The sequence below is a fragment of the Nicotiana tomentosiformis genome, chromosome 6, assembly GCF_000390325.3.
Source record: "Nicotiana tomentosiformis chromosome 6, ASM39032v3, whole genome shotgun sequence".
In the NCBI taxonomy this organism is placed as follows: Eukaryota; Viridiplantae; Streptophyta; class Magnoliopsida; order Solanales; family Solanaceae; genus Nicotiana; species Nicotiana tomentosiformis.
This window is the reverse complement of record NC_090817.1, coordinates 102,697,326-102,711,661: the sequence shown is the minus strand read 5'-3', so window position 1 is coordinate 102,711,661 and position 14,336 is coordinate 102,697,326. Positions and strand designations below refer to the sequence as shown.

Sequence of the window (14,336 nt, the reverse complement as noted above, 5' to 3'; positions counted from 1 at the left end):
ACCAACCTTTGGTAAGTTGCCCCCGTATTTTTCAGTCTGAAGGGCATGACCCTGTAGCAATATGTCCCCTGGCGGGTGATGAGGGTGGTTTTTTCCTGGTCCTCTTCCTCCAAGAGGATCTGATTATAGCTCGAGTAGGCATCCAAGAAGCTTAGTAGCGCGTGCCCGGCTGTTGCGTCGATGAGTTGGTCGATGTGGGATAATGGAAATGAATCCTTGGGGAAAGATTTGTTCACGTCAATGAAATCAACGCACATACGCCATTTGTCATTCTTCTTTTTCACCATGACTACGTTGGCGACCCATTGGCGGCACTTCAACTCCCTGATGGAGCCATTTTCCATCAATTTTTCCACTTCTTCGTGTACTGCGTCATTAATTGCAGAGTTGAACTTACGCCTAACTTGCCTCATCAGGGGGTAGAATGGATCGACGTTCAATTTGTGCGTGGCGATCTCCTTTGGGATACCTAGCATATCTGCATGGTTAAAAGTAAACAAGTCTATGTTAGCAGTTAAAAATTCACGAAACTTACCCGGTTCCTGAAGCTTGTAGCCGATGTAAGCTTTCTTGCTATAGTCATTGCTGTCTAACTGAACGGGGTCGAGGTCCTCTATGGTTGATCCTGTGGCCTCGACCGTATCGAGGTCTCTGATGACGTCCTCGCTGTCATCACATACCGACCTCGACCTTGTTGATTGCTATGCCTATTTTTCTTTATCTTTTGTTTGTTGGGTGTCCGTACAGTCTAAGGCGATGAGGTAGCATTCCTGGGATGTGCGTTTCTCCCATCTTCTACTGAACATTCCCCATGGAGTTGGGAATTTGATGACTTGGTACAAGATATAGGGGATAGCTCGCATGGTGTGTATCCAAGGTCATCCTATTATGGCGTTGTATGTTGTCTCCTGGTCCATGATATGGAATGTGGTTGTTTCCAGAGTGATGCCACTTGCTAGGATGGGGAGTGTGATCTCGTCGGATGTTCGCTCAACAGCATTATTAAAGCTTGTTAGTGTGATGCAGCGCGACACTATCTTATCTTCGAGTTTCATTTGTACAAGTACTCGAGGATGGATAATGCATGCACCACTCCCATCGTCTACCATAATTCGTATCACATCAATATCTAAAATTTGTAAAGTGATGACAAGAGCATCATAGTGAGGGAAGGCTAAACCGTTGGTATCATATTTATCGAAGATGATACTTTCTTCGAGTTCATTATACCGTTCGTGGGCGATCAACCGTTTGACCTTGTGGGTTGTGGTGAACTTCACGTTGTTGATGGAGGCGTCGTCCCTACCATCGATGATCATGTGGATGGTGCGGGCCGGCGAGGGAAGTTTTGGCATCCCTTGATGTTATTCACGCCCTCTAGCGAAGGTGGTCATTCCTCGATCGCTCAGCAACTCCTTGAGGTGTCCCTGTTGTAGCATGTTTACGACCTCCTGTCTCAGAGCGATGGAATCTTCGATTTTGTGTCCTCGCTCTTGATGGAACTAGCAGAGGGCGTCTAATTTTCTGGTATTTGGGCCTGACCTCATCTTTTGCGGCCATTTCACCTTCGGTTCGAGCTTCTCTAAGGCATAGACTATCTCTGTAGGTAATACATAAAAATTATAAGCGGATAATAAAAGGAATACTTCTCTCGTTCCGGTGAGTCCCCGTTCTCGATCGGGATGGGCCATCTTCATGGCGGGATGAAGATGCAGCAGTGGTCCTGACATATGGGAGATGTCGTTCCCGGTTAGGTCGTGAGGCAGCGAGAACCCTTCTGACATCATTTCTTCGATCTTTCCTAGATTCTGCCTGCACCGAAGTCAGTCGATGGGTTGGCCCATTGAGGCCGTCCTCGTCTTCTCGGACTTCGGCGCAATATGCATTATGTATTTCGTCCCAAGTCGTTAGGGGCACTTCATAAGATGACTCAATAATTTTCTTGTTACCCTTGAACCATTTCTGTTTAACCCGTTTTGGAAAGCTGCGATAGCCATCCCTTCCGATACATTCGGTAAGGTCATTCTTAATCGGTAGAATCGGGCGAGGAAGTCCCTCAATCCCTCTCCCGGTGACTGTTTGATGGTGAATATGTCATTTACTATCGCCTCTTCCTTTTCGGCCCCAGCATGGGCCGTTACGAACTTGTCAGCCATTTCTTTGAATGTTTCGATGGAACACGGCAGCTGCGAATCCCACGTTAATGCTCCTCCAGTGAGGGTCTCGCCGAATATTTTTAGCAAAATGGAGGATACTTGTTCTTTGGCGAGGTCATTGCCTTTCACAACGGTGACATAATAGGTAACATGGTCCTCGGGGTCAGTCGTGCCGTCATATATTTTCAAGTAGTGCGGCATTTTGAAGGTCTTTGGAATGGCATATGTGGTGGCGGCGTCGCTATATGGCTGCTCTACGAATCGACCGACGTCTCTCCTCGGCAAGAGCTTGGGAGCGCCCGGTATTTTATCGAACCTCTCTTAATGTTCTCTCATTTGGTCCCGAAGTAGCTTATTCTCATTTTCCATTTCCTCCATCTTTTTCAGAACTACAGTGAGAGCGTCGTCGCCTGTATTGCCAACAACATTGTGAGTAATACCTGTCGTTGTAGGTGGAGGAGGATGTTGATCATGTTGCTCGTCCACTGGTGGCATAACACAAGTTCTTGCATTTTCTGTGGCCGTATCCCGAACGGGCTTATGGAGGATGCTGGTTAGCGTATCAGTTAGCCAGGCCTCAAGGAGCTTCTTTATTGCTGGCGACGCCTCCTCTACCGTGGATGTGTAGGTTCTTACCAAGAGATTTTGTGATGCTGCAGTGGAGAGGATGTGACCCACCTCGCCTGGGGGAGGCATTGGGCGTTGTGTCCTCGTCCACTGCTTCAGAGCTCTCATGGATGATGTTCATGAGGTTGGTTGGGAGGTCGCTCATTATTCTCATTCTTTCTTCTCTGTTACCTGTCATATTAGATCTATGTATGCAAAGAGAAAAAAAAGATTCTTGTTCTTGTTTTTTTTTTTCTTTACGTTAGTAACCAGTGTCAGTTGTAGATCTAGAAGAAACTAAAACAGTTTACTAGATAATCCCCATAGACGACGCTACATTGTTTGACCAAAAAGTATAACTTTCGGCTAAACTATTAAATTTATGTAATAACAGGTTAAATCTAGTTAATGATAATAACTCTAGATGCGAATCTTGAAAACGCGTGTGAGATGGGACATATCCAATGAAGTGTTGGCAATGATAAGCACAAAACGTTCATAAATAATGAGCAATAATAGGGATATAACTAGCAATAAATGGCATTTAAGTAAATAAGAGGAATGATTCACCCAATAAAGGATAGATTGGACGAATGTTCCTCCTGGCAATGATGAATGATAGATAAATCCAAGGTTTGTTCGAACTATTGTCGGATCAGGTGTAAAAGTGGTGGAATAATATGGGTAAGAATCTTGATAAAAATGTAGTCTTTGTATCTTTACAAGAGAGAGAATCTTCTTCTAAACGTGTTCTTATCAATGAATATTACCTCCCTCCCCCCCTCCCCCACCATTTATTTGAGACATGTATCTAACAAACCCTAGTAGTACAAGTGCAGAGAGTATTCTCTTTAATATCCTATTTCAAAAACTAGTCGTTGCTATTCTGTCAATGATGCTCGACCTCGGCCATTATTGCCATTTTTACCACGAACCTTGTTGTTCCCTGGCCGACCACGACTGATTCTTTCCTTAATGCTGCATTACCCTAAATATTTTAGAGCGAATTTTAACTTATACAGTATGATTCGCCCATAAATGGCTTTTAATGTGATGTTCATCATCTCGACCATGCACGTTATCTTGTTCCCATGTATTGTTTTTGCATTGCCCAAAGGTAGTAGTAATTAGCTAGTACAAATCACATAACACAAAATGAGACTTTTCACGATATTTCACATCCCGCATATGACGTAGTCTATTTTTTTTTCTCTATGAAACACATAACAAATTCTATTTACTATGACTGTAGATATTGGTGTGACAAAGCAACAGAAATAATTGTAAATTCCATTGAACACACTAGGGGTAATTGAGAAATAATTGATCAATTATTAGTTGGGGAGGAAAGTTCACAGTCAGTAATGTAATGGTAATAAACATCTAAGTAATATATTTTATGTAGTATAAGTTGTATCAAAACCGCTGAGAGACTGAAATATGATGGCGTTGAATGTGTGGTGAGACAATAGATATTAGGCCACCTAATGGAGGTCTCATCTTTGACCTGTAAGTCATCTCATCGTACGGTCTACGATAAAACTTCAAGAACGGTACAAATGACTCTTGAGACTTTTCTGTCTTGCTTACGTGTCCCTCTTTCTTGAAGAACATTGCTGGTGATTGAAAAAATGAAGGCCTCATAGCCCTTGGATGGTTGATGAAGCTTGGATCTAATAAATCTTGTTTTTTTGTTGGCAAAGTTGTGGAAGGGAAGAATCCTTTTTTAACGGCTCCGATGTTGCCACGTGGAGTCCTAGTAACAGGTGATGCAAAGGAGTAGGATCGAGCATTGAGAGGTGAGATGGCGGGGCCCAATAAGGTAGTAGTGGGGCCTAATTTGGAAGATGACGTGTCAATTAAAGTAAGAGACCATGGTTTGAGGGAGTCAAAGCTATTGGAAACTGTGAAGGCAAATCTTGAAGAGGAGCATGACCCAATCTTGGCTGTTGATGACATTGATGAAGGAGAGTTGAATGTATGGGATGCTGATTTTGGATCATACGAAGTGAAGTAATTGAAATCCAATGATTCCTCAAAGTCAAGTGATGATACTACCATTGTAAGTGGTGCTAGCTCAACAAATGCTTTCACTCCCTGTGATAAACCAACCACAAAGTAAAGATTTTAAGTTATAAATGTGGATAATATAAATAATATTTTACACTATCACGTTACACAAATGATATTTGTATATAAACCTCTTTAAAATGTAAATTTCTAATATATTTTGAATACAAGACAAGTTACTTATTATAATAAGTAAAGAAATTATGCTGGCGTCAAAGTTGCTTACAATACTATAGATGTGCTTTTCACTAATTTGACTTAAAGCCTCTTTGGCCTCAAAAATTATTTATTTTCAGATATACTTTTGTTCAAAAGGACTTTTGCAAAATAGCACTTTGTGTTTGACCAATTCATTTGAGTGGTGCTTTTTGCAAACTCATTCAAAAAGATTTATTACTACTTTTTTTCCTAGCTAACTCTTGTTTTTTCTTACATCATTCAATAAATATTTTTGGCCTCCCAGAAGCTTGGCCAAACGGACTCTTAGAAATAAATTACTCTGTTCAATATCAAATACTAGTCCCTCGGCAAAACAAGAAGCATTTATTACTACTTTTTTTTCCTAGCTAAACCTTGTTTTTTCATTGAGTAGAAATGTTAATTAAGTTAAATATTTAAGAATAAATAAAAAGATTTTAGATAATTACCCTAATAATAAAGGTTATAAAATAGTATCAATGTTAACTAAGAACAATAACAACAACTCAGTATAATTCCACTAGTGGGGTATGGGGAAGATAGTGTGTACGCAGACCTTAGTGGGGTATGGGGAAGATAGTGTGTACGCAGACCTTACCCCTACCCTGGGGTAGAGAAGCTGTTTCCAATAGACTCTCAGCATCCTTCCCTCCAAGAACTCCGCACCTTACTCTTGGGGTGACTCGAACTCACAACCTCTTGGTTGGAAGTGGTGGGTGAGTGCAAAATTCCTAAAATGCAGACAAAATAAAGTGGACGTAATATAAAAGTAAATAGTACCTTCCAAAGATAAGAGAAAAGAGGAGGAGGATCAATGACAAAAGCTTTGTGAAGGCGGCCTGGATAATAATCGCTGATAATTTTCAGTGTAGGCAGCAGTATGTTCATAAAAGTTGATGCTGACCTGAAAAGGCCTGCATTTGGCAATTTGGTACCCCTCAGTTATAGTAGAAGTATTTGGTCAAAACATAACTCCCAAAAATAAATTATCATCACCCAAGGAAACTCACGAGAAAAATTCAAACTTCTTACAGGCTTTGTTAGGTTCTGACAAGGTAAGAAAAAGTATAATTCTGGGTAATTTTGCTTGACTTTATTGAGTATTTGAAGTTCCTTTTTTGTTTTTTAGATAAAAGAGAATGACAAGTTGTACCCCTACATTCACAAGTTTGAAAGCAACAACTCAAGGGCACTCCAGGCAAAGCATGAAAGAATTTCAGATTGTTGCTTGCCTATTATTACAACTAGCTAATAGGCACTAGGCACAATCACCATCTCCTTTGTTTGATTAGTCAATTAATTGCTCTTTACATAAGAGACTAGGCGTGACATTGGAACTTAAAAGGATCTGAAATAGGAGTATTAATTATACTAGAAAAAGCTGTCTTTGAGAGGTATTTACAGACTGATAATTCTTGGAATCTCCTCAGAATAGAATGTATAGTACTCACTACTTTAAGCTGAGTTCTGATTTGTCTAAACAAGTAAATGTGAAACTAAACTACCATTCTACCCTTCCTTTTTAAATTTCTAGATGACATAAATAAGGGTAATTTTTCATTGAAAAAAATAAAAAGAACTTACTTGCATCAAATAGAATAACAAATTGTTCAACCCCTTTTACCATAGTTTGAATTGCCACCTCCAGTGTAAACACTAGCAACCGAGTAAACCTACATTTTACATAAATTCAAATTTTAGTTAAAAACCCAGAGAAAAAAAAATTAATAAATAGAATTAAGGTACTTACAGTTTCTGTGAGTGAAACTTCTGATAATCTTGTTTGATTCGGAAAATCTATATGTTGGTCCAAAAAAGAATTACACGAAATTACGTATGTAGAAATCAATTAAAAAATATTAAGTAGAAAAGAAGAGATTTGAAATTACCAGGACAGGCCTTGATTCATCATCATGTCCTGAAACATAAGCTGCCCCTTGTGCTACCTCAGCCGAGAATTCATCGGCAATTAGATGATCTGAAAACTCAACCCAATAAAACTTTTAAAAGGACAAATTAAAGTGAAATCAAGCTTCTGGTCTAATTTAAGAATGAATTTACTTTAATCGTAACTAGATTTTGATGAGTACTTTAATGAGCTGATTCAAAATAAAGTAATTAAACGGAAACAAAAGATTCTGATTCTTTTTCTTTGGAACGAACAAAGAGATAAAAATAGAAGGCACGGACAAACGAGAACAAATGGTTTTACTTTTATTTTTGAATAAATAGGGAGGGACAAATTTGAAAGAAATTAGAGAAAAACAAATATACCAATGGCTAAAGAGTTTCTCCAGGAAAGACAGTTGCGCAGCTGCTTAGCAGCTTTCTTAACATTGTCGCCTTTGGCTTTCAGAAACCTCTCTATACATGCATAGTTACAGAACTTCTCCTGCAACCATAAGATAAATTGCATTTGTACTTTCAGCTACGGATATTTAATTACTAGCTACTACTTGTTTTTCATCTAGTTCTCTACTTCAAAGTCTAACAAAATATTCATAATTAAATACAACATATCTTTATTAACAAAAATAGAAGAAGATAAAATTAAAAGTTTAAACAACTTTTGAAGTTTGAACCGTAAATATAATAAGTTTATGCATTAAGAATTTAAGACAAAGCTATATACATGGAGAGGGGAAAAGAAAATAAAAACCTGTTTAACTGTGAGAGGTTCTTGCTTTCTGAGAAGGTTTAGCACAGCTTCAACTCTTTCTTTCTCTTTCGAAACATTCTGCTCTTTCTTTCCCATTCTTAATAGACAATAAAAGAAGGAAAAGACTGCTGAGTAATAATGTTTTTATATGTGGGTATCTCTTCTTAAATGGAGTGAACAGATAAATTTTTCAAAGGAAACAGTGAAAAAAAGAACAAAGATGCATATTCTTCTTTACGCAACCATTTTAAAAACTGTCTGATGAATCTTGTTTTGTGTGTTGGTTTCACTAGTGGAAGAAGAAAGCAATGCAAGTTTCTATTCTAGTCTTGTGATCTAGATATCAAGTGATGTGCTGATAGAGAACCCGTATTTATAGGCGTGACGGAAGCCGTTAACTAGAGTCAATATTGCCGTCACGGCTCGAACGGGAGCTCTAACAGAAAACGTTAGCCCACTTCGATCTTTACTTACTGCCGTTTGCATATAGTGGAAAGATAAATGGGGAATAGCCAAATTACACATGTTGTAGTAACACATTATTTTAAGTGGGCGTTTGGACATAAGAATTGTAAAATTTTAAAAAAAAAAATTTAAAAAAATTCAAGTGAAAATAGTATTTGAAAATTAGAATTGTGTTTGGATATGAATATAATTTTGGGTTATTTTTTATTTTTTGTGAGTGATCTGAGTGAAAATTTTGAAAAACAGTTTTTTGGAACTTTTCAAATTTTCGAAAAAATTCAAAATTCATCTTCAAGTGAAAATTAAAAACTTTATGGTCAAACACTGATTTCAAAAAAAAGTGAAAAATATTTCATGACCAAATGGGCGCTAAATGTGCGTATATGTTTCACAAATAACGATATACTATCGTAGAGGTATAACTTACACTAGAATTTATGTATTGTTTTATATGAGATAGAATATTAAAAATTGTGTATTAGCAATATTTAAATAAAAATTTAAGAAAAATATACCCTTAGATTAGAAAATTCTTGCATAACAATTTTTGTTTTATTATTTACCCCATAAAAAAAATTCGTACATTATTATTCACCATATAAATAATTTTCATTATAATTTCTGCCATAACGATAACGTTAACCGAACCAAATGTTAGTGTATGAACAACTAATTCTTAAGACTTAGCCTTAATTGAAATAAATGACAGATATCTTAGTCCCGGACGGGGAGCTACCGGATGCAGTAAAAATAATATAAATAAGTAAGCAAGTAGAATGTTATTAAGCTTTTGATAGGATATAGTGTATGCTAGTCAGAAAATTCGTGTCCCTTACAATGATAATAGAGCTCACTATTTATAATTACACCTAGAGAACAAGGTCCTGGGATCAAGCCACTCTTAAATGACAATTATGAGGGCCATTGAAGAATGTGTAACGGTTGGTAGTGAATGCCATATTCTTTGTGACAGATCATACACTTAATGCTATAGAGTATTTTTCATTGAATGTTATCGAATGGCAGTCATTTATTTTGCCTTTATGAGTATCATTCTCTCCGATGACAAACGAGATCATTACCTTTAGGTTCGACTGTCTTCTGTCTTCGACCCCACATGTCGCCTTCTCATGCGATTATTAAATATGAATATATTTTACCCCATACATATAGTCCCCCTTATTTTCCGGTAGCATAATTTTGTCGCTGTCGGTTGGTCGCCTCTTATTTGTTTAATCCCTTCCGGAGTTGAGAATTTCAGGAACTGATGATATGTTGGTGGCACAACCTTCATCTCATGTAACCATGGTCTCCCCAGGATGATGTTGTAATCCATATCGACATATGCCACCTCAAAAAGGGTTGTCTTCATCATCTCTTCGATATTTGTGGGCAACAAGATCTCTCATAGGGTTGTTACACTTGCTAGGTTGAACCCGACGAGGAGATTTGTGGCCAGAATGATGCTTCGGGTGAGTTTGGCTTGCTCCAACACCCCTCATTGTATGATGTTGGCCGAACTTCCTTGGTCCACCAAAATATGTTTAATTTTAAAATCTAAGAGATTTAAAGAAATTACCAACGCATCGTTGTGCGCTAGCAAAAATCCATCCGAGTCTTCCTCTATGAAAGTAATATCATCTTCAGCGACTTCCCGAAGTCTCTTGCTGTGGATCACTAACACCTTCATCTTTTTTGTTGCCGAGAATATAACCCCGTTAATCTCATTCTCCCCGAAAATCATGTTGTTCATCGGGCGCGGGGAATCTTCTCCTGCTTTTGAAGGTTCTGCATTATTACGATTGCGACCGTAGTTGTTTTTAGCCTAATCACTTAAAAATTCCCTGAGATTGTCATTTTTCAGCAATGTCGTCACCTCTTTGCGCAGATGTCGACAGTCTCCAGTCCGGTGATCGTTTGTCCCGTGGTATTCGCATCACAAATTAGGATCCTTTTGGATGGGATCGAATCTCATTGGCTTCGAAATAAAGGCTAAACTCAAAGTGACCTATCGGATCATCACAACTTGTTATTTCTGTTGCTTTATATGGCTAGAAGTTGCTTTGTCAGCCATGAACTACGACCTTCAAAATAAGACCACTTCACAGTCATTGTTTCCGCCATTGTCTGTATTTTGGAAGATGATTTTGGGCATCCTAGTTTGATTGGGATATCATTAGGGATGTCTTCCATGCAGTGGTTGCTGTTTTCAAATGGATTCTAGTGAGGCACGTGCACGCATACCATCTCAGTCATGGCGCAAGCGCAAATTAGGCTTGTTTGGCATCGGTTTTCTGTATTGCATATCTAATGACAAGGTATTATCAAGTACAATTGGTACCCAGATATATGATATATAACCAGATCGTTTTTGTGCATTGCTGGGACACATATTCTCTTCGGAACGATTCCAATTATGTTTTTAATTGTATTCTTTATATTCAAGAAGTTTGACCCCCTCTAATTTTTTTATTTTCTTTATTTGATTTGCGTTTTCTTTGGGGACTTAGATTCAAATTTAATGTGTCTCACAACCGAGAAAAATTATGGGGGTCATTTTGGTTTTGAATCTACGACGAATAGGTTCAAGAGATGGGAGAATTAAGGATACCCACCAGAAAGACCAATCCAATCCATAAGGATGTAACAGAAAATACAATATTTTTATTACTTGACCAGCCATCAAGAGAAGCAAATACAACGGGTATGCTAATCAATAAGATTAATGAAGTAGCAATTAATGCAAAAATAGCCAATTAGAAAGCAAGAGTCATGCTTTTAATCCTCCAAGCTACCAACAAATGAACTATATACCATTTGAACCCTCTATCAGCCAAAAAATATTAATTGTGATAAAATATGTCATCGAGGGACCCAGAATTATTATTTATAAATACAGCAATATTGGCGGGACTAACAAATATTACCTTGGTTAATGGGAGAAAACCTTAGAGCAAATGGTCTTGAGAGCTCCGTAACACTTGAGCAAAAGTTGAAATAAGAATAGTGAAGCCCGACCTTGCCTTTTAAAAGGCTTCAGATGTAAGACGTCAGGGGAGCTTGCATCGCGAGCCCCCTATCGCGAGCATCCTGCTCATTAAGTACTTTCCGGATTTTAGCCTCCCTCGTGATGCCTCTAGTTCAGTGTCTTCCATTGAGGCCTAACGGGTTGGAACGTCTCCAGGGGTCATGATGCGAGCGCCTTTTGCGTCCTATCTTTGAGTCCTTTTTCATTCCTTGAATTCCCAACCCGATTCTTTGGTTTACCTTGTTATTTTTCCAATCAGGATCACTTCCAGACCTTCATATAGGTATAATACCATGCTCGTATGACATTATTCTCGTCCTTAGTTATCCTTTGGCATGTAAAACAACAATCCAATAGCTCGTTGGCGAACTTTAAAGCCTTGAATCATCATTATTCTCATGACTGAGCGCTACTGCATTTTCTTAGATTAGTGGACACTTGTTGAGGTTGATATAGAATGTGAACCGTGCTTCTTTAATGTTCCTCATAGCCGATACGAGCTCTATTGCGCTAATGTTAAAGTTGCATTCGAAAATCCTGCATAGGAAGAATCTTTAGAACCTGATGTTTCCTTATTCTGCAACAAACTGTAATTTCAGCCGCGATCAATTCTTCTATCGGTAGCGAACCTATCCGTTGACCGGAAACCTCTGTCGCATCCTTTGGCCTGTTCATAGGGCAGAAATTGACCACTTGAACACCGTCGATTTGTGTCAAAATCATCTTTCGATTTCTCTTTATTCTTCTTCCGGTCTCGACCCTTGAATGATGACGGGAAATTGAGTTGATCATCCTCGATTCTTATTTTTGATTCGTAACGGTTGTGAACATCGGACCCATGCTGTCGCATAGAACTCGAGCAGAATTTTCTTCAATTTTTGGGAAGCATCGGAGCTCCTCGGATTCAGACCTTTAGTAAATGCTTCAGTTGCCTATTCATCTGGTATGGCTGGTAGCAACATCCTTTGCTTCTGGAATCTGATCACAGACTCCCGCATCAACTCGGATTCTCCTTGTGCAGTCTTGAATATGTAAGCCTTTCAGGCTTGTACCTTTCTGGCCTCGGCATGGGCCTTAATGAAAGAGTATGCGAGTATCTCAAAGGAGTTTATGAAGTGCTCAGGCAAAAGCGAATACCATGTCAGGTCTTCCTTCATAAAGGTCTCCCCAAATTTCATCAGTAAAACTGATTCATTCTCATGGGGAGCTAAATCGTTCCCCTTCACCATTGTTGTAAAGGTGGTGATATATTCCTAGGGATCTAAAATCCCATCATACTTCGGCACATCCGGTATTTTGAACTACTTTGGGATCAACTCTGGTGTCGCGCTCGGTTTGAACGGTAATTGCGAGTACTTCTTTGAATCCGGCCCTTTCAGCACTGGTGGTGCGCCCGAATTTGATCCATTCGAACATTTATCTCCCTCATAAATCGCATAAGTTCGGTTTTAAAGGGATCATTCTCGTTGTTCCCGGATCCACCACCGTCCCCCCGGCCCTGTCGAAGCCGACTTCGCCCCTTAGGGTGTTGTTATCGACCCTCTGCATTGTTTGATTCGCGGGAACACCGGGAGGAACTGCACATTATCCATTCGCATTGTTGGAGGCACCCGACAACGTCTGCTTTAATTCTGTCATGATCTGATCCTGCCTCGAGAGATGACCTATAATGGCCTCTTGTTGCTCCTTCAAGATCTTTACTGTTTAGACGACGTGCTCGTCTTCGACATCATCGGGAGTTGCCTCTCGAACATGTCGTGGATATTGTACGGCGTGAATCGGCGTGGCCTCGTTTCCCTTGTTGTGGGTACCACTGATGGAATCTTCATGCTGAGGCTGATTTCCTTGAGCCTCAACGTTGTGTGTGTTGTTGACACCATTATCTACCATTTTTTTTAATGATTTTTGCTAAGAACAAGAATCAAACAAGTTAGTAACAGATGCAGCGATCAATTCAATTATACAACTGTCTATGCCCCATGGTGGGCGCCAAACTATTTACCCGTAAAATGGTACAGTTGAATTTATACGTGGTTTATAGACAAGTAAATCGATTTGATCCAAAAATAATAGATGAAGTAGACAAAAATATAAGACTTAGCCTTGAAATTAAAATAAACGACAGATATCTTAGTCCGGGGTGCGGAGCTACCGGAGACAGTAAGAACAATATAAATAAGCAAGAAAGTAGAATGTTATTAAGTTTTTGATAGGATATAGTGTATGCTAGTCAGAAAATCCATGTCTCTTACGATGATAATAGAGCTCACTATTTATAGTTACACATAGGGAACAAGGTCGTAGGATCAAGCCCCTCTTAAATGACAATTATGAGGGTCATTGAAGAATGTGTAATGGTATGCAGTGAATGACATATTCTGTGTAACGGATCATGCACTTAATGCTATAAAATATTCTTCATTGAATGCTACTGGATGACACACATTTATTTTGCCTTTATGAGTATCATTCTCTCCGATAACAAACGAGATCATTGCTTTCGGGTTCGACTGTCTTCTGTCTTCGGCCCCACGTATCGCCTTCTCTTGCGATCATTAAATATGAACATATTTTACCCCGTACATCCATGAAGATGGGTAAATGAAAAAATGTTAGTTACTTTAATTTTATGAGCAAATATTTTGTCGCATCTACGCTTATTGTGTGTTTTGGATTATTTAGTAAGTCGTCTACAACATGCTCCCTCGCCCCAATTCCTTCTATTCGTGGTAAAACACATGAACATGTTTTGTTTGATGGATTATATATGTCGAAATTAAACCCTCGACCTATAGCTTCGTGCCATATTTAATGCTCATTTAAAAACTTAATCTTAGAGAAATGATGTTTTTATTTATTGATTTTAGGAGAATTCGTTTAATGCTACTTATTCTGATCTTTTATTCTTCTTAAGCATGCATTAAATTCCTGTAATTGCAATTCTGTCGAATTGTATGTTACATCAATATGCTTTCTTTTTTTCTTTTTTCTTTTTTCAGTTTCTTGAAATTAAGTGTGGTTCTTGATGCCTGTATTATCAATTTTGGCAGCTGAAATTTAATTACGGAGTGGTTCATTTAAGGAAGTTCAACATAAACTCATTGTGCAGCAGCAGAGACTTTTAATGTGGACATGCACATAACAGTCCCTCAGG

General features: G+C 38.7%; 1 protein-coding gene across 1 annotated transcript; it reads right to left on the bottom strand.

Annotated features, from left to right (window-relative positions):
* Positions 1 to 3,968: 3,968 nt before the first annotated feature.
* LOC104116235 (phosphatidylinositol/phosphatidylcholine transfer protein SFH4-like) lies at positions 3,969 to 8,015 on the bottom strand. The gene is made up of 7 exons (XM_009627049.4): positions 7,690 to 8,015; positions 7,305 to 7,422; positions 6,920 to 7,008; positions 6,781 to 6,827; positions 6,615 to 6,703; positions 5,811 to 5,944; positions 3,969 to 4,859 (listed from the first exon to the last, which is right to left on the bottom strand). The coding sequence occupies exons 1-7, from the start codon at positions 7,783 to 7,785 to the stop codon at positions 4,179 to 4,181; spliced, it is 1,254 nt and encodes a 417-aa protein (XP_009625344.1). The 5' UTR covers positions 7,786 to 8,015; the 3' UTR covers positions 3,969 to 4,178.
* Positions 8,016 to 14,336: the final 6,321 nt, after the last annotated feature.